The 19,109-nt window shown below is 41.8% G+C and overlaps 1 protein-coding gene across 1 annotated transcript in view; it reads left to right on the top strand.

Annotated features, from left to right (window-relative positions):
* Positions 1-1,564: 1,564 nt before the first annotated feature.
* ST6GALNAC5 (ST6 N-acetylgalactosaminide alpha-2,6-sialyltransferase 5) overlaps positions 1,565-19,109 on the top strand; it is a 162,417-nt gene continuing 144,872 nt past the window's right edge. The window contains exons 1-2 of the mRNA XM_036347083.1: positions 1,565-1,790; positions 2,586-2,831. Of these exons, the coding sequence (XP_036202976.1) occupies positions 1,776-1,790; positions 2,586-2,831 (261 nt within the window). The 5' untranslated portion in view covers positions 1,565-1,775. The remainder of the gene's footprint in view (positions 1,791-2,585; positions 2,832-19,109) is intronic.

Consider the following 19,109-nt stretch of genomic DNA (forward strand, 5'->3'; position numbering starts at 1 on the left):
TTTTATCGGTCACTGGGCAACTTGCTAGATGGAAGGGGAATAATTCTGAAAAATGCTGGAGCTGAGTCTAGTAGCATCTCAAAAGGAGCTGTGGAGAAACACAGATAGCCTGCCTGCAATGATTCATCAAGTTGGTCCTTTGATTCACTAATTTGAGTGTCAAGTGCAATCATACAATAAAGAATTGCCAGGACCTGATAAGATTCTCCTCTGGCTGCTGGTTTTCCTGCCTTAACAACTGGTGCTATTCATGCCTAAAGCACAAATTGAATAAATAGCTTCAAGGCTGCCAATGTTGGACGGTGTTTTGAATTTTTTGTTTTTCCTTGTAAAGCTAAATCCTGGATGTTTCTTTTCCCAAACACATTGCATTGATAGTCATTGTTGCATCAATAATTTTAACTTCCCTAATACTAAATATGGAAGGGTGCCTCCTAAGTTAAAAATAGTTCCTGTTGTATCATCAGTCCAGCCATGGATTAGTGAAGATTAAAAAAGGATTGTAATGCCTTTTTTGGCCTTGAGAAAGCTCTTATTATGCCTATGGTTCAGTTGGCCTGCTGATCATTTCCATCTTAATGTAATCTTTAACATTACACTGCTACAGGTGAGGTGTTAAGTAATATATTAATACAACTATTCTCACTGAGCAATTTCACAAGAAATATGTTTTTAGCTAAATTAGACATTTAACAAATGTCATTTGAAATTCAACACGAGGGGGAGGATCCTTTAAACGGGATATTGGTGTGAATTTCCCAACATAAAAAAATAGGTTTTAAATTTTTTTAATTGAAGGTTGAATGTGAAATTGTGTACTCTCAGTGCAATAGACTACCATGGGCAGAGCACCAAAGGCCTTAGGACGCTTATAAAATAAGGAGTAAGCAGTTCTATCTCCAGAAGCCAGAAATCTTTCATTAAAATTAGGGAGATTCCACAGGTTCCGTTAACCATGTGGAGATGATGTGTTGAGTGTTTTTACACTTGAAAATCACTAAGGACTTCAAAGGTCTGATAGCAAGGAACATTGTAATATTTAAAACAAATAATGAATAAAATAATCTAGATGACAATTGTGATAAAAAGACTGCATGAGAATAACTGGATTAGAAAAGTAAAATTAAGGGCGAAGAGACTATGAGAAAGCTTACAATTGAAAATCTGAAATAATAAATAATTTTTTGGAAAAATTATTTTGTGGTAGATTTCCCCACACAATACACATAAATGCAAAAGCTATAAATAAGGCTATTGACATTTGGGTGGTTGACTTGTTTTTGGAAAAATCACAAAACAGAACATTTAGTTTGCAAATTTTCAAATGGGAATCACGTTCAGAATCCAGTTGGGTTCTCCTTTTTTTAAAAAAAAATGATTTCATAAAAGATAAATAAGGTCTCGGGCCAAGGGGTGGTTGTACTGACACGGTTAACTCCCTCGCCCCAGAAATTCCATTAGGCTGAAAAGAATATTTGGGGGGAGGAAAGGGGGGGAGGATGCAGTGGTCTTTAGGACCCAGCAGGCGGCGGCAGGCGGCAGTTGTGTAGATCACGGAGAGACTACGAGGGTCCGGTTCAGTTTTAATTCTGTGTCTAATCTCTGCAACGCCGGCGCTTCCTGGGTCCCGCGGCTCCCCTGCCCACTCAGCCGCCGCCGGCCGCCCGGCTCAAATCAGAGCCGCCCGCGCCCCATCACCCATCATGGAAATCCTTCAAGAAAAAGTGGCTCCGGACGCATGTGCCTGAGGATTCCGTACAAAAGAGGTGCCCAAAATGAAGACCCTGATGGTGAGTCATTTGTTCCAACTCCTCGGAGCAGAGGCGGGGACCCCCGGGAGCAGCGTCCCCGGGGTGCGTGGGAGAGCTCCAGGGGCGCCCAACCCAGCCCCGCGAGGTCGCCTGTTACAAAGGGATAACTTTCCACCTGCTCAGCGTCCCCTCACGATTCCAGGGTTCTGCCTGAGTAGGTATCCCAGAGCCAAGATCAACTCAGCTTGCGTAGGCTCCTGGACCTCGGCAGGAAGTCTGATGGGCCAGCAGAGAGCTGGAGTGGTGGGCGCATTGCTCTGAGGTTGGGGGATACCCCAAAGCAACCGCCTAGCAAAAACTAAGAGAGGTGACGGGAGACCTTTGCAGACTTTCTGGGTTTCCTTGAATGATTGCAAACTTGCAAGAATCGCCGGGGTAAAGCCCCACGGGTCCAGTAAGGAGAGGGTGCCAAGGCTAGAGATTCCAGCAGGCGAGTTGGCCAGAGAGTCCCTTCCCGAAGTGCGAGAGACCCCCGCCCCTGCCCGCTCCGCCGGCGCGCTCTCCCTCCAGTAGCCAGGCGCCGGCTCCACCTGCCCTCTGCCGAGAGAGCTGGGAGGCGGCGTCGGCCGAGAGCAGCTCCGCTCGGGAGCATCCCTTGCGGTACCCGCGGCACCGAGCCGCCTCTGACCCGGCTGGGCTGCGCGCGGCCGCGCCAGGACCCTGGCCAGCTCCCGCCGGGCATCTCCCCCGGCCGGGTCTTGCGGGTGTTTCCACCGGGTGCGCTCCTACCGGGTGGGCTCTCAGCGGCTCTCTGCTCTCTCCGCCCGCCCGCAGCGCCATGGTCTGGCAGTGTGTTTAGCGCTCACCACCATGTGCACCAGCTTGTTGCTCGTGTACAGCAGCCTCGGCGGCCAGAAGGACCGGCCCGCCCAGCAGCAGCAGCAGCAACAGCAGCGGCAGCAGGCGGCAGCGGCGACCGGCAGCGCGCAGCCGTCGGCGGAGAGCAGCGCCCCGTCGCGCCCCGGGCCCCCAGTAGGACCGCGATCGCTGGACGGATACCTTGGCGTGGCGGACCACAAGGTGACAGCTCGCTCGTCTGCTCGCACGCCACCCGGCTGGGGAATCCCGAACACCTAACCCTGCCCTCTTTCCCGGGGCTGGGAGGCGCCGTGAGTAGGTGCCGTTCGGGGGCCGGAAGGGGGAGTGGACCCGCTGGGGTGGGTGGGATGGTTCCTACTTGATAGGAATTCCTATTTGGAAGAGGATGCAAAGTTTTCCAGGGAATAGGGATGGGATGAGTGGACCCCAATGCCCAATGTCCTAACAGGAATGGGCCCTGGAACTTGAACCCTCTGATCCCCAGAATTGCAGGGCCGGTGCGTGCTGGTTTCCGGAAGCCTAGGGTCTGGCTGCCAAGTCTCGCCTTTGTGGGAGTTGACCCGGGATGGCGCTAGTAGCAGCCCTGGCGTTCCTCCGACCGTGAACCAGAGGGTGAGGCCGCTGCTCAGGCTCAAAGACTCCCCTCTGATCTCTGCTTCGGTTACTCTGGGCAGAATTGCCACAGCCCTGGAGAGCGGTGCCCAGGCAGGAGTGCAAGGTTGGAGGCACCAACTAAGCTTCCATTGGCTTGAAACTCATCGTTGAGGGCCTTTTTTCCTCTGGCTTCCCGGGAAGCTGCTGGCTGGCTGGGCTAATAATTAATAAGATAAATTTTTTAAATTGAGCCTCCTCTTCCTAGAATAATGAGTGTCTGGTTTCAGTGTGTGAAGCCTTTGGGAGAATCCTAATCAAGTTTTCTGATTCTGAAAAGACAGTTTAAATGCATTCCGCTTTATTTGAAGCTGCTAATATATTTTGATTAAAACACAATTCCACTTTGTGTCTGCTCTGTAGAGCTAGAGGATTTCTTGAAACCACCCAACTAATCTGCTTTTTATATTACTAGATTTTATGGTTGTGGACCAAAGTGATAGTTAGCAGGTACTCCTTTTGTGTTGAAAGATTGCTCTTACCCTGCATGAAAAAGCCCAACTTTTTAAAGGAAACAATCAAAACATTTCCACTCATTTGTGCAATGAATAATGCTAAGGGTTTTTGGAAGGTACAAAAGAATTTAAGACAGGACTCAGCCTTTAGAGGTCTTTGAATACCTGGGGGTGGGGTGGGTAGGGGGTGGGGGATACCATGAAGTGTAGAGAGATAGATAGATAGGTGATAGGCAGACTGATAGATATACGTGTATAGGAAATGCAAGATGTAAACTGTTAGTACTGCTGGGTACAGAGATGAGAAAGATAGATCACTGCTCACTGGAAGGATCAATGGAAGTTTCTTTGAAAACATGGAACTTGCACTGGGAAGAATTCAGAGAAGCAGAAAAGAGGAAGAGATTTCATTACAAAGTGATTAGGGGGAGGGGGCTGTGGTAGACTCAAAATCAAAAGTAGAGAGGGTCATCAGTTTTACAATTCCAGCTGCAATTTTCTAAGTTGCTGATTGATTACACACTTTGTATCTGCATGTGGGAGCAACTGGTAAGGGCTGGAGTTCTAGGAAAGTTTAGAGATCGGCCTCTGACTGTGGGTGGATGTGTAACTGGAAATGATGAATATATTGAACTTAGGGGGTTTTCATAGCTATTGTTTACTGGAAATGGTATTAGCACTGGTGGAGTTTTGATTAACAGGGTATCAGAAGGTACATTTGCTGAGAGCTTTGATGGGCCTGTGGGAAAATATTCCTAATACTTTCCTCCTTGTGCTTTTCTGCTGGACACCAGCTAAGAACATTGATAACCTAAGGCAAAATATGATGCCCTCATGTTTGCAAAACAGTGTTTATTCACACAAATAGGTCGTATTCCATTTTCAATGTATCAGAGCTTTAGTTCATTAAAATGAAGGACAGCTCTTTTTCTGGAAGGAATGTTGACACTCTATATGAGAAAGTGAGATGATCTGTAGTAAAAGGGTTTTATAAATTGTGAAGTGTTGTGGGCATGATAAATATGTGTGAATGTCCTTGAAATTGTTAGCAGAGAACTATAAACGTGACCAGGAAAATCTTTGCAGATAATTAATAGTAATGAAATTCTTTCATAGAAAACCAATATGTCTCAAAATTCCATACCCAAAGGGTTCAGCAGGGTTTGCCCCACCCAAGCAAAGGAACAAAGGCAAACCTTAAAATCTGTGCCTCTTTCTAGGCATCCTCCCAATTGTCCCACCGAGCTATACATAAACTTCTGCTCCAAATGCAATCATTGACCCCCTTTACTGTTACTAGTTAGCTGGCTAGCAATTAGGCAGAGTTCTATGTCTGATGGCTGTCTGAATGTGCCTGTGTGAAATATTTGTCCTCTCCAAAAGATGCTGTCTAATCATGTTTACTTTGGGATCTTCCTATATCTTGCTTAGGCAGAGATTTGTTAGAATATTGCTAGGAATTCTTTTCTTTTTTCAATTAACACCGGGGAGGGTAAAAAATGACAGCTTTTCTATTTTTGCCACATTACCAGATGATACTCTGATTGCTCTTTTTGTCTTCACTCTCACATCAGGCCTTAGAAAAATTACAGGATGTGCTGAATGTGATGACCACCAAGCCATATGCTGCTGCATATTGAATCAGAATTCCAACAGACTTTTTATCTGCCGCTGATTTACAGAATCTGGGGAGAGTGACAGATTCCACTTAGGAAACTGTTCACATCTCCATGGCCAGAGGTCCCAGAGTCCGCGAAACATGTAGTGTTTCTGTTCCGTTATATGAAGGTATTAACATTATAACTCCAAGATTAAATTCAACAGGTGGTCCTAAGCCCAAGCACCTGACTTTCACAAATTACAGCCTGTCTGCAATGATAGCCTTGTCTCGTGCAGCAGCAGACTAAATTGCTGTTGAGATTAAATCACTGTACGCCTTTGTTGAAAGACATGCTGCAAGTCAAGTCAGTGATGAGCAATATGTGTTGAAGCTTAAAATATCACTTTCCATGGTCATATTTCCTACGTCCTCTTTTACAGATGATGGTGAAATTGTAATTCTAGTAGGACCCAGTGAAGGCTACTTGGAGTTCCTTGTGATAATGAAGGCATTTCGTTGTTATTGTTGTTGTTAGATTCTTTCTCTTTATTTCCAATACCTTTCCCCCAGACCTTTCCCCACAAATGTTTCACCAGTTTATTTCCACCTCTTACACGTCTGTCATTGCAGCTACTGCATCTGTATCTTGACATTACTTTCTTGGTTCCCGTTTTTAAAAGCCATCGATTCTAACCTTATTGGCCAGACGGAAGCAAAGAAGCCAATTTGGGGAATCTTCTGCATTTAGAACTGCAGCATAATATATAACCAAACTGACACACACACGTACACTCGATCAAGCAACTCTCCGAGGAAACCTCCAACTCTCCCAGCAGAGGGGAAGGGGGCCTGGAGCACCATTCTATTTCCAGTCAGGATCTGGTCTGGGTAGATAAAGTTATTTGCCATCTGGTGGACTCTGTGAAATGAAACTGTGAGCTGATTCCCATTTCTAGTGGACAGGAGCCCTTATCACAGAAGGCCCATTTGTCACCCGGACTGCCCTTTTCAGAGAGGGCTTAGAAAAGGGCAGTGATCAATGGGGTCTGAAGCCAAGCTGCTATCTCCTTGCTTCAGTAGTAGCTCCCAGGAGTGGATTTTATACATACCTGTAACATGCTTCTTGCTTCTTTCTTTACCTCTTTTCTTCCATCAGTCTTCAGTTATTCAAGCAAAACAAACTGCTTAAAGGTAATAGTACTATACTTATTAATTGGTAGATGTCCAGTTGAAATATGACAAGCCAATGTAAGAGTTAGAAAATAATTCAAAACCAAAAAAAAGGGGGGGGGAGTACATGCCATATAACTTACTTTGAAATTATGGCATAAGTATTCTTCCTTTAGAAAAGTATGTAAATACTCAAATACAAGTTTATACCATTAATTATACTCTATGGTATTGGAGTCATCCAATGAATTATAAATAATTTGGATTTTAAATAGATGCAAAACAAGCTAATTTTTAGTACTCAAATAGTACAAAGTATAATCGACTACTGATAATGAAAACCCTGTTTTCACAAAACATCAACCAAAGGAAACATGACGTGGACTATTTGTTCATGGGTAAGGAGCTATAATAATGTGGTTACTGTTAACAGGAGAATTGTTTATGTAACATTTATTACAATACTTAATCTTCCTTAATTTTATGAGAGCCAGGAGTGTTTATCCAGCTTCCCACAGGAGGAATCCCAAGATACCTCCATGTCAAAGCCCAGGCCGTACCTGGTGGATGAGTTGACCTGGCTTCCTTTCAAGTTCGAAGCATTTTGGCCTCCTCGCTGATCCTTGAATACTGATTCTTCTCAGGATCTTTGCACTTGCTGTTTCCTTTCTCTATAAATCTCTTGCCCAAGATCTTTTGCATAGTGATTTCTTCTGGTCGTTCAGCCCTCAGATCACATGTCATTTTCTTGTGACCCACTCCTCAACAGTCTTTAAAGAGCCCCTTCCTTAACAATCATTCTCTACTATATCAGCCTGTTTTATTTTTCTTGTAATTCTTACTTTCTGAAATAATCTTCAAGTTTACTTGTCAGTTGTTTGCCCCCCTCCAAGAGAATCTAACCACTGTGAGAGCAAAGTATATACAACCTCTGTATGCTTTTCTTTGGTATAGCAAAGGGTCTCCTGGACTCTTGACCAGTTTAACTGCAAGCCCTAGATCAGCATTTTGTACTTACTGGGCACACAATAAGTATTTATTGAAAGAAAATAGGATGTGGGGGTGGGAGTAGGAGGAGGATGTCAAGAAGGACAGAGCTACCTCATCTTATGTTAAGTTCTTTCTCTACAAGAAACATCAGTGCAGTCCCAAGGCCCTGGTATGTCTCCTCGTTCTTAAATTTATTATAATAATAATAATGGGAAGGAAAAAGAAGAAATTATCTAAAACATAAGCATCTTTGGGAATGATGTTTAGGAATCTACATTTTTAAAAATATGTATATTTTTATTGATTTCAGAGAGGAAGGGAGAGGGAGGGAGGGAGGGAGGGAGGGAGGGAGGGAGGGAGGGAGGGAGAGAGGGAGGGAGGGAGGAAGGGATAGAAACATTAATGATGACAGAGAATCATCAATTGGCTGCCTCCTGCGTGCCCCCTCCTGGGGATCAAGCCTGCAACCTCACAATATTTGCTACCTCTTGGTTCCTGGGATGACACTCAACTGCTGAGCCACACCAGCTGGGCAGGAATCTATATTTTTACAGGCTTTCTTTACCATTCTTGTGCACATTAAAATTTGAAAATCATCACTTGCAACATTTTTAATCATCACCATGTGTAGTTCTATAGCTAATTTGTTTCTGGGTTTTTTAACTAATCATAGTCCTTAGTAAATACTCATTGAAAGCCTAATAGTTGCAACATTGGGTATTTTGGAGAAAGAACACAGTCCTTATATTCAAAGAACCTTTGATCTAATTGAAGAGAAAAGGCAAAGAAACAAGAAAGGCTAAATAATAAAGCAAGTTCTGAATAATAATATGAAGCCAGGAAACAATAAATTAAGACACTGAGACTAAAAAAGAGGCAATTTCTGTGATCTCTTTTACAAAATAGGTTTAATATTATTATTATCTTAGAAGTTATAAAACTTTCAAACTAAAACTTAGTTACTTATTAGCCCTTTTTAATACAAATGTGCTTGTATATATATTATTTAGTATATGGCATCCAATGAATAATTATGAAGCAACTTAGATAGCAAAGCAACTTCAAAGTGGATTGATTTTATGTAAAATATATACAACCTCTGTATGCTTTTCTTTGGTATAGCAAAGGGTCTCCTGGACTCTTGAAGGGAGCTAACCCAGTTACCCTGTTTAACTATCTGAAATATATGGTGACCATATTTTTAAAACCAAATCTCATGACTGTGGTATGATGAATTCGAATATAATTGTGTTGCCTATAAGACAGAATATTTACAACCAGATCTGTCCTGGAATCTTGGCATTTTTCTTAGAGAGGACTTTTTATCGCCCCGAGGTCAAGTGGCAGCACAATAGAATCCCTGTCCTTCGAACACTGGGATAAAGGGAGATTAAAGATGAAAAAAATACTTTGAAAAATTAAAACCCATCATTAATCAACAAATCATTCGGAAAACCTCCTATAAGCCTATTTTATGTTCTTTGAGCAGCTGTGAGGATCTTAAGGATTGAAAGACAAGGAATGATTATATTTTAAATAATGATATTATTACCCATACCTCCTGAACTTGATTCAAGAGAAGATTTGGCTTGGGAGTCAGTAAATTTATGATCAAATGATTGATCAAAACTTGGGGGTTGAGACATTTATGAGATGTATTCAGATTCTTCTTCACAAGCACTTTTAGTCTTAAACTCTGAGTCTGGGGCAAATAAATATTTTTATTGCGGGCTCCATCCAATTTGGTGTCCCAAATAAAAGTCACAGAATGTATATTCTCACTATAGACAGCATATCCGCAGGGAAACCTTTTCTGACTTGTAGCCCAGGTCAAAGCTGAGTTGTATGTTTGTCTTCAGAGCCAGGATCCCATGATAATACTTATTCTGGTTTATTGTTATTTCTTATCAAAAATTGTCTGCCTTCCCCGGTTGACAATCAGCTCTTGGAGGCTGGGAATTTTTTTCTTTATTTTTTGTCATTGTATTATCAGCCTTTAATAATGTAGGTCATTGATAAAATTTGTTGAATAAATAAGTATATCTATATAAATATTTTAAATTTCTTGCAAAATAAGCCTACATTCAGAGTTTCTGACCATTTTGGAGTTCCTGAAAATAAATAGCTGCGCATCATAAATAACTATTTCTCCTGTCACAATCTGCAGTTCTGTAACTATTTCATTTCTTCATTCTGGTTCTTGTCAGATCTCTTAAAACATACTCAGAATTTTGGAGCTAAAAGGAAAAATAAAAAATAAAAAAGTATCAAAAGGAATTCATGAGTGGTCATGTGATTTGCCCAAAGTTGTGGGTTAGTGGCAAAGCTGAGGCTAAAATGTGGGTCTCTGATGTGAATATCATTACCGTAAGGGAAATTTGGTGCCAATATATCCTAAGCAGTGACTCTGCATTACTTGAATAGAATTTATTGAAATGAAGAGCCAAAGCCTACCCAGTTATTGAAAAGAAATAAATATTTGAACATCGTATTATTCTGAAATGAATATGAGAATATGCTTCTGGATAGTTAAAAAGAGCATCTTCCTCCAACCACTGGCTTAGCAATGGGTACTCTAAAAGCTGCATCCAACGTACACTACCTGTGTAAATGGGGCAGTTTGCAAATCGGAGTGGATTTTGCCTTGAGAAAGTAAACCAAAACAACAGAAAATGCCATGAGCAGACCTCTCATTTGGCTGAATTACCTTCTCCACAGCGGGGAAGAAAGCATTGTAAGGAGACTCAGTTAACCAAGGGTTTGAAGAACTGCCATTCCACAAGCAATCATCCACTCGCCCTAAATTCTGAGATGGAATACTTACTCCGAGATAGAACCACTTTGGGCAAATAAGAAACCATTTTATCTATGACAAGAAAAAGTAAGGTTGATAAGTTGTAGATCAGTATGAAAAGGAAACTTTTTATTTTGTTCTCTTTGAATGGCTAAGAAGGGGTCTGTAGTGTTTCTGGGAGCCTCGGAGACTCAGAGGATACTCTGAGATGCAGAGCTAAAACACGTTTTTATGAGAAAGCATATTCTGGAAATTAATTGCACATAAGGGACCTCTCCACTGACTAATCTACAGATCTGTTCATGTTCTTTGCATGCTTCTAATGACTGCCCATTGCCTAGAGCATCCAGGTCAGACCCCATAGGAAGGCCCCCAAGGCCCCTGTAGTGTCTCCCTGCCCTACTTCCTGAACCTCACCTCCCACAGCTCGCCTCAGCCCAGGCTCCACTCACCCTGAGAACACAGCTTGCGGTTTCACACTTACCTGCTTTTCCTCCATCAAGGAATTTCCTTTCTCATTTTATCCGACAGGTAAAGAACTAATCGTTCATTAAGATGCTCAAGCATCTCCTTTCTAAAGTTTTCCCAAATACAATTTCTGTGCAGTGTAGATCCCACATTCTGTTAAGTTATCCATGTACCAAGTAGTCGATCACATATTGACAGAGCACCTACTATGTGTTAGACACGGAGAAAATGAAAGGAAGGACCTAGTTCCTACCCACAGGAAAATCACAGTGGAGGAAATACGTATTATAATTTACTATACTTTTGTAAGTGCTAAAGTAGTCTCTGCATCTTACACATGCCTCTAATGACACAATATTGTGATGATTCATCTGCATGCTTGTCTCCATGACTTCTTCAGGCCAGGAACATAACTTATACATCCTTGTATGTCCAGAACCTAAAACTGTAACTTACACACATCAAACTCAGTAAATCTTTGTTGAATGTTAGGTGAACGGACTCCTGTTGTAATTATATGTAATAGGAAGAGATTTAAACAAGTCTGGCTAATAGACTTACTAATGATAGAAATGACAGGAATGATAAGTAGGGGCAGAAGGACTTCCCCTCTGTGACATCCAATTAATTTCTGGTTCCTCTCTCAATAAAAAAGTAGCATTTGCTGGCCTTGCCTGAGCGGCTGACCAGGTGCTGAGATACAGGAATGCCCATCTTTGAGGGCAGTATGGGTGTCAGAGGAGGCAGAGGACATGCTCTGGTACTTATCAATCACTTTTTACCTGTGAGTGTTTGGCAAGGCATGCAACTTCTTGGCCTGAGTTTGTCTGTAAAAAAAGAGCTTAAACTAGATTCATTCATTCGCTCATTTTATCAATAATATTGTGTGTCTACCATATATTTCCCACTGTATTTGGGACCAAAGATGCAACAGTGAATAAGGTGTGATGCCTGACTCCACAAAACTTACATCTATGAGGAGGGACAGGTAAACACAAAATTATAGGGAAGATTTGGATAGAAATATTTACAAGCTATGGGGATGGATGTTATCCTGAAAGCTTTGGGGAAGTCTTTTGAGGGGAAATGAGAGGAGTGACTCCATCAGATGTGTATTCCAGTGGATCACCCTGGCTTCGGTGTGGCACAGGTCTTAGGTTACAGGAAGAGGGACCAATTAGCAGACAGACTGTTGCTGTGATCTTCATTAAGTGATACTGGTGGCCAGAAGATAAAGGGACCTAAGGTTCCTGCCACCCTCAATTTTCTGTGATTGCCCACCCCAATGTGTTGGCACAGACGGTCTGAATGCCGCTCTCAAACAGCAGAAAGTTAGTGGTTCAAGACTGCCTCTCGGTAGTTAGTGAAGAGAGTTTGAGGATGAGCCCAGATGGCACTCCACCCCTCTCTAATTTTGAACTTTGCTGTGCATCTTTTTTTTTTTTTTTTTTTTAAGGACTAATTTATTTGTTCGGGGATGACTTCTTGTTTTTTAGTTAGATAGGACTTTTTTTTTTATTATTGCTTAAAGTATTACAAAGGGTATTACATATGTGTCCATTTTATCCCCCCGCCCTAGACAGTCCCCTAGCCTCCCCTATCCCCCAATGTCTTATGCTGTGCATCTTAATACCACATACTGACTTGAGCAGAAACAGCGGTGTTATGGCTAAGGCTGAAGCAAGCTGTTTGTGGAGACTCCATACTGTATGCTAGCTGTGGCAGGAATTAAGCCTACCACCTGCAGCAGAGCCAGTGGGGTGTGGAATGAATGTACTGGAAGAAGCTTTATGATGTAACAATTCTCCTGGGGGAGACTTTATTCTAGAATAACCTTGTCAAGGGAGGATGTTGCATAATAAATCTTACCAGGTCTAGATCTGTTGGAAGTGTGGGGTAGAGATACTTTCCTCTCCTTTCATTTCCCACATAGTTACAGAGCGAGCAATTATCATTTTTTTAAATCACTTAAGTTTGTTAACAACTTCTAAGAAAAGAAAAGTTTCTGTTTCCCTTGCATCAGAAGAAAATTGGCCGTAAAGTAATGTAAAATTTGCCAAGAGGGAGTCTGATGCCTAATTCATTCATTTGGTTGGGAACAAAAGTTATATATCCGAATGAACTCTGGTTTTATGGTTACTTGGCAATGTCCCACCTGCCAGGCTGCTGTTGGGGATTTCAAAGTTGTCTCGAATTACCTGGAGTGGTATCTGCTTCCACTCTGTACTGCAAACCATAAAGCTGGCTCGTTTCATTTTTATTCTGCCTGTTTCAAGTTTTGAACGATCAAAGTGCAGGAAATGATAACATTGTGTTTGTACTCCAGATCCTGGAAAAGGGAAAAGGGATTACAGGAATCTGTGTGTGTTCCCTGTCACCAAGGCCCCATGCGGAGCTTTGCCTTGATGCTCTAGCCATTACAAATCCCTGGAGGAATCATGCCCCTTAACCTTATTAACAACGGTGTGTGGTTTTGGCTCAATTTGAAATGTGATGGGTTTTTAATCCAAAAGTTGAGAAATAAAAGTCAGATAATAAAAGTCAAATAAAAGCTCTCACTGAGAACAGGATTTCCCAATGGAATGCCCCTGTGGTAGTGAAGTGTTAAGATGAAATCGCTGGACCCAGGACCAAGAATAAGGACCAGAGTGAGATATAACATCAGGTGCTCCTTCCCTGTTCTCACAGGGGCTCTCTGGCCATGGAGACATGAGATGCTGACTGAGTTTTAGAAAAGCATGTCGGGGGTGGCTTATCATGGGCTGTGCAGTGTTTACACAGGGGTCGCAGGTATTGACATTATCACATTTGAATGTGACTGGAGGTGCTGTTTGATAACAGAACAGAACCACTTTGTCAAAGATAAGTTCCTCAGACGAGGACTGTGCCTTGTTTTTGCTTCTCTGGAATGAAGACCATAGCTCCCTCCCCTCTATGACCAAAAGGCTCAGGTCGTAGAGGGAGTTTTGAATATTAATGCTGATTGGTCTGCCAAGTAAAGGACTATTTTTTTTAATCTTCACCTGAACATATGTTTTTTATTAAAATGTTTTTTCTATAGAGAGGAACATCGATGTGAGAGAGGGACATCGATTGGTTGCCTCTTGTAGGCGCCCTGACCAGGGATTGAACCACATTCTAGGTATGTAACCTGACCTGGAATCAAACCTGCAATCTTGGTATTCAAGATGACGCTCCATCCACCTGAGCTACCTGGCCAGGGCATACATGACTATTCTTTTTTTTATTAATAAATATATTTTATTGATTTTTTTACAGAGACGAAGGGAGAGGGATAGAGAGTTAGAAACATCGATGAGAGAGAAACATCGATCAGCTGCCTCCTGCACGCCTCCTACTGGGGATGTGCCCGCAACCAAGGTACATGCCCTTGACCGGAATCGAACCTGGGATCTTTCAGTCCGCAGGCCGACGCTCTATCCACTGAGCCAGACCAGTTAGGGCACATGACTATTCTTAATGGGCCCAGAGAACATTCTGATGGTGTCTCACTCTTTCGAAGTTTGAAATATGGAAAAGGGACAGAATCTTAGTTTGCATATCTTCCAGGGTATCCTGCCAACATGTGAGCACCAAAACACAGTAGTATTTCATGCAGACTATGCCTGCAGACCATAGTTGAGGTCATGGAATGCCTTCTACCTGAAAAAAGCTTCCTCTGCATTATCCCCACGATAGCAGGTTGAGAAAGAGAAGGGAGCAGAGAGCCAGAGTGCCGGTTCTGCAAACAAATTTAACCCCATTCAGTTGTAAATGCATAACACTGATCTTCTCAAAATGGCAAAAGGTAAAAAAAAGAATAATTATTCATAAACCTACCACCGAGACATGATTACTGCTGATAATTTAATGTACTTCCTTGCAGATTTTTTCATACATTTCAGATGTGTGTATATGCAATGTTTAATGTACTTCCATCCCATTTTTATCCACATATGTAGGGTCTGTGGCGTCCATGTGTACATTGTTAAAGAAGGGCATGAGCAACACTATTAGATCTTAGTGAAAGACCTATCTCTTTTAATAGCTTAAAACCAAAATATATTCCAATTACAGTTAGAATAATTAAGAAATGTGTGTTGATAATTGTGGTGAATTCTGCACTTAATAATCCTCCAGATATGTGCATCTTTCCACTAGCTTAGAAATACCTTTCTGTCCCTGTTGCTTACCACTATTTATTTATTTATTTATTTATTTATTTATTTATTTATTTAAATATATTTTTATTGATTTCAAAAAGTATGGGAGAGGGAGAGAGAGATAGAAACATCAATGATGAAAGAGAATCATTGATCGGCTGCCTCCTGCATGCCCCCAACTGGGGATCAAGCCCACAACCCGGGCATGTGCCTTTGACCGGAATCGAACCTGGGACCCTTCAATCTGCAGTCCGATGCTCTATCCACTGAACTAAACCAACTAGGGCTGTTCACCACTTTTTAATTATGGCAATGCCCCATCCCTACATTTAATCCCCCACCTGTTTGCTCATCTACAGGATGTGTTCCAGAATGTATAAGTTTTCAAGATCATTACTAATAGTCCCGTAATCCTTGTTGTCACTTTTCTCTAAATATCCTCCAACCCATCAGTCACTATTTTGGGGACTTTGCTCATGGCAAACTCATATGGGCTTCCTTGGCACAGTCAGAGTCATCTTCATAGTCGCTGCGTGGTCCCTTTCCAGACATATGCCTCATATTTGCCTTTATTTATTGGGGCTCCACTCTGTGATTTAATTCCCTGTCCACATATAGTACAGATCTCATTCATTGTCCATATACAGTACAGGTTTATTGTAACATAATTGTCTTTCCTAAAAAGAAATTTTACAGCACAAATAATTCTCACCTTCTTAATAAGCAATATTTTGTGTATTTCTTGTTCATCTTCTAGTTTTTTAAAACACTTTAATTCCTTTATCTTATTTTAACCTGCCACTTATTGAATTCTAGGAGTGCTCTTCTCTGCTCTTTTTTTTTCTTTTGGTGCTCGATGATGTCTCTGAGCAACTCTATTTCTTACATTTTTCAAATATTGTCTAGCTGCTATTTCTTGATTTTTGGCAGAACCTCAGAACTCCCATTATTCTTCCAGGCCACAGGTGGAATAATTCTGTCATTAGAGACATCAGGGTCTGCCTCTCTCATGACGGCCAACTGGCAGGGGATATATTTTATGCATCTCAGTTGGTGGCTTCCAAGTAAAGGAATGAGTCTGAAAACATGCAATCTTTGCCAACAAGCTCTTTATCTAATTAGTCCTTTGTTTTGCTACCTGAGTTCTCTTCTTTTTTTAAAAAAAATCTTTATTGTTGAAAGTATTACATATGTCCTCTTTGTACCCCCATAAAGCACCCCTCTTTATTGCCCGAATGCTTCCCACCCATTGTTCAAAATGTTTTTATTATGACATTTACCCATTTTAAGTGCACAATTTAATGCATTGATATTCATAGTGTTGTCAACATCACCACTATCTATATCCAAACTTTTTTTATCACTCCAAACAAAGCCTAGGTAGCCATTAAGTAATAACTCCCCAATTCCCCCTTCCCTCCAGCAGCTGGTAATCTCTAATCTACTTTCTGTCTCTGTGAATGTGCCTAATCTTGATATCTTATATAATAAAGAGCTAATATGCAAATGGTTGTCACACCCTCATGCTGCCATGCAGTAATGGCTCAGACACTCAACACTGGGGAAGGAAGAATGGGGACCAGCCAGGCACAAATGAGCTTTCGAGAGAGTAATGGGAACTAGCCAGGCTGCGGCCCAGGTGAGGGACAAGCAGCCCGCACAATGGCCCCAGGCGTCTGTGGTTGCAAAGCCAGCCTGGGTCCTGGGTGCCTGTGGCTGGCCAGAGGGAGGGAAGCCTGGGTCCCAGGTGCTTGTGACTGGCTGGAGGAGGGAATCCTGGATCCCTGGTGCAGGGCGAGGCAGAGGAGGTTAGGGGCAATCAGGCCAGCAGGAGAGCAGTTAGGGGGGATCAGGCAGGCAGAGGTGGTTAGGGGCGATCAGGCAGGCAGGCAGGCAGAGGAGTTAGGGGCAATCAGGCAGGCAGGTGAGCAGTTAGGAGCCAGCGGTCCTGGATTGCGAGAGGCAGTTGGACATCCCCTGAGGGGCCCCAGATCGGAGAGGGTACAGGCCAGGCTGAGGGCCCCCCTCCCCCATGCACGATTTCATGCACCGGGCCTCTAGTTTCATATATGTGGACTCATTCAATATTTGCCGTTTCATGTCTGACATAATGTTTTCAAGGTTTACCCATGTTGTAGCATGTATCAGAAGTTTGTTCCTTTTATGGCTGAATAATATTCCATTGTATGGATATACCAGTGGACACTCGCATTGTTTCCACCTTTTGGTTATTGGAAATAATGCTACGATGAACACTGACATTCTCATCCATTTTTCCTTTCTTTTTCACTCCTTTTATATCTCCATGGAAGCACCTAAGTCTTTAGCTCCCTCACCTCACACCTGTGCATGCCACCCTACCATTTACCTGTTACCACCTCAATAAAAACATATAAAAGTTAAAAAAAAAATAGAGAAGAAAAGCCATTAACTGCACTAATTATATTTATTTATCTAAAAATAATGTAAACATTTTGAAAAATAGGAGAGGGGAAATGTCCCCATAATCCTACACCTTTGGTATAAGTAATGATACAATTTTTTATTGATTTCTGCCAATATTTTTTTATTGCATTCTTTAAAAAAAAAACCTGAATGTGAGCATGTTATGAGTTTTTTAAGAAGTGTTAGTTTTATTTCCATTTTTGCTGATTTTTTATTGAGAGAGAGAGAGAGAGAAACTTTGATTTCTTGTTCCACTTATTTATTCATTGATTGATTCCTGTATGTGCCCTCACCAGGGACTGAACCCACAGCCTTGTCATATAGGGATGATGCTGTAATCAACTGACCTACCTGGCCATGGCCCATTTTGCTAATTTTAAATAGTCATTAAGATTTCCTTTGATTAGTGTTTGTTTATGTCTTTTTCTATCCTATAGTTTTAAGTCTTCCTGTGTACTTACATTTTATGTAATGTCCAGACCTTCCCCAGATATTTGCTGGGCCTGACACAGGAGTACAAATGAAGTTTACGTACATCCTAATAGGTTATCAATAATTATGTCTTCATTTAGGAAAGATTTTCACCTTTCAAAGGTTGCATCTGACCTATTGCAATTATGGATTTGATCAGAATAATTTTCTTGGTCATTTTATTGTCTAACCAGTAAATAAATCTTTATTAAATAAAGACGTATCATATCATGCTTGAGAATCTTATGTGGGAAATGCTTGACAGAAGTCAACCCATTTGGATTATCTCCAATAGTTAAAAACGTAAACCGAGTACCTCTTCGAAGATTTTCTATGTAGTTTTTCAGTTGTCCCCCCAACAGAAGTTCCTTTTCATATGTTATAATTTATCAGAATCTCACATTCTTTTCATCCCAATCCCTCCTCATAAACGCTCTGAAGCAGTGACCAGCTCTACCTTAGCCGTTGCACAACCCACAAATCTTCATGGCATTTGAACACAGGGGCCTTTTGTTTTGAGGCAGAGGGCAAGAACTACGGGGAAGCACTTTTTCTGGGGTCTGAATGTGTTAGACACAGTGGATGTTGACAACCATGGCTAATACTGTGACAGAAGGACAGAGATGCCCATATGGTCTTCAGCATAATTTGTGCAATGCTGGTGATCCGCTGTGCCATGAAAGCTGTGCTTCGCAAGTTCTAATGTGCACTTGAGTCACCCAAAGGTCTTATGGAAATGCAGATCCTGAATCTTTAGTTCTGAGTTGGAGTCTGAGAACTGCATTTCTAACAGTTATCTTGTTGGTCCAGGACCCACACTGTAAGTGGCGAGACTCTGAAGCATAAGACCCAGGTCAGGGGCCCTCTCATCTGATATCCCTATATGAATAGCATGTTGCTGCAGTTCTTAATCTAAGCTTGCAATTATTGTCTTTTAAGAGTTAAATCTAGGTCATTTACGTTTATTGTGCTTTTTTGCTATATATTACTGAAATATTGGAGGGTTGTCTTTTTCCCCCTCATTGAAACATTGGCTGTCTTTTATTCCATGCTTTTTGTTGTTGTTGTTTTCTTCTTTTTCCCCTTCCTCTGGATTGGTGGAGTTTTGTGGGGGGGGAGGGGTTGGAAGGGGGGGGGTTGTTTTTGTTTTATTTTGTCACCCTTATTCCATATTTAACATACCGGCTTAGAAATTATCCTCTTCATTTCTATTGTTTTAATATCATTCTTGAAATTTTAGCATGCACACTTACCCAAGTCTTAAGTTAATAT

The sequence above is a fragment of the Myotis myotis genome, unplaced genomic scaffold (genome assembly GCF_014108235.1).
Source record: "Myotis myotis isolate mMyoMyo1 unplaced genomic scaffold, mMyoMyo1.p scaffold_m19_p_2, whole genome shotgun sequence".
Classification (NCBI taxonomy): domain Eukaryota; kingdom Metazoa; phylum Chordata; class Mammalia; order Chiroptera; family Vespertilionidae; genus Myotis; species Myotis myotis.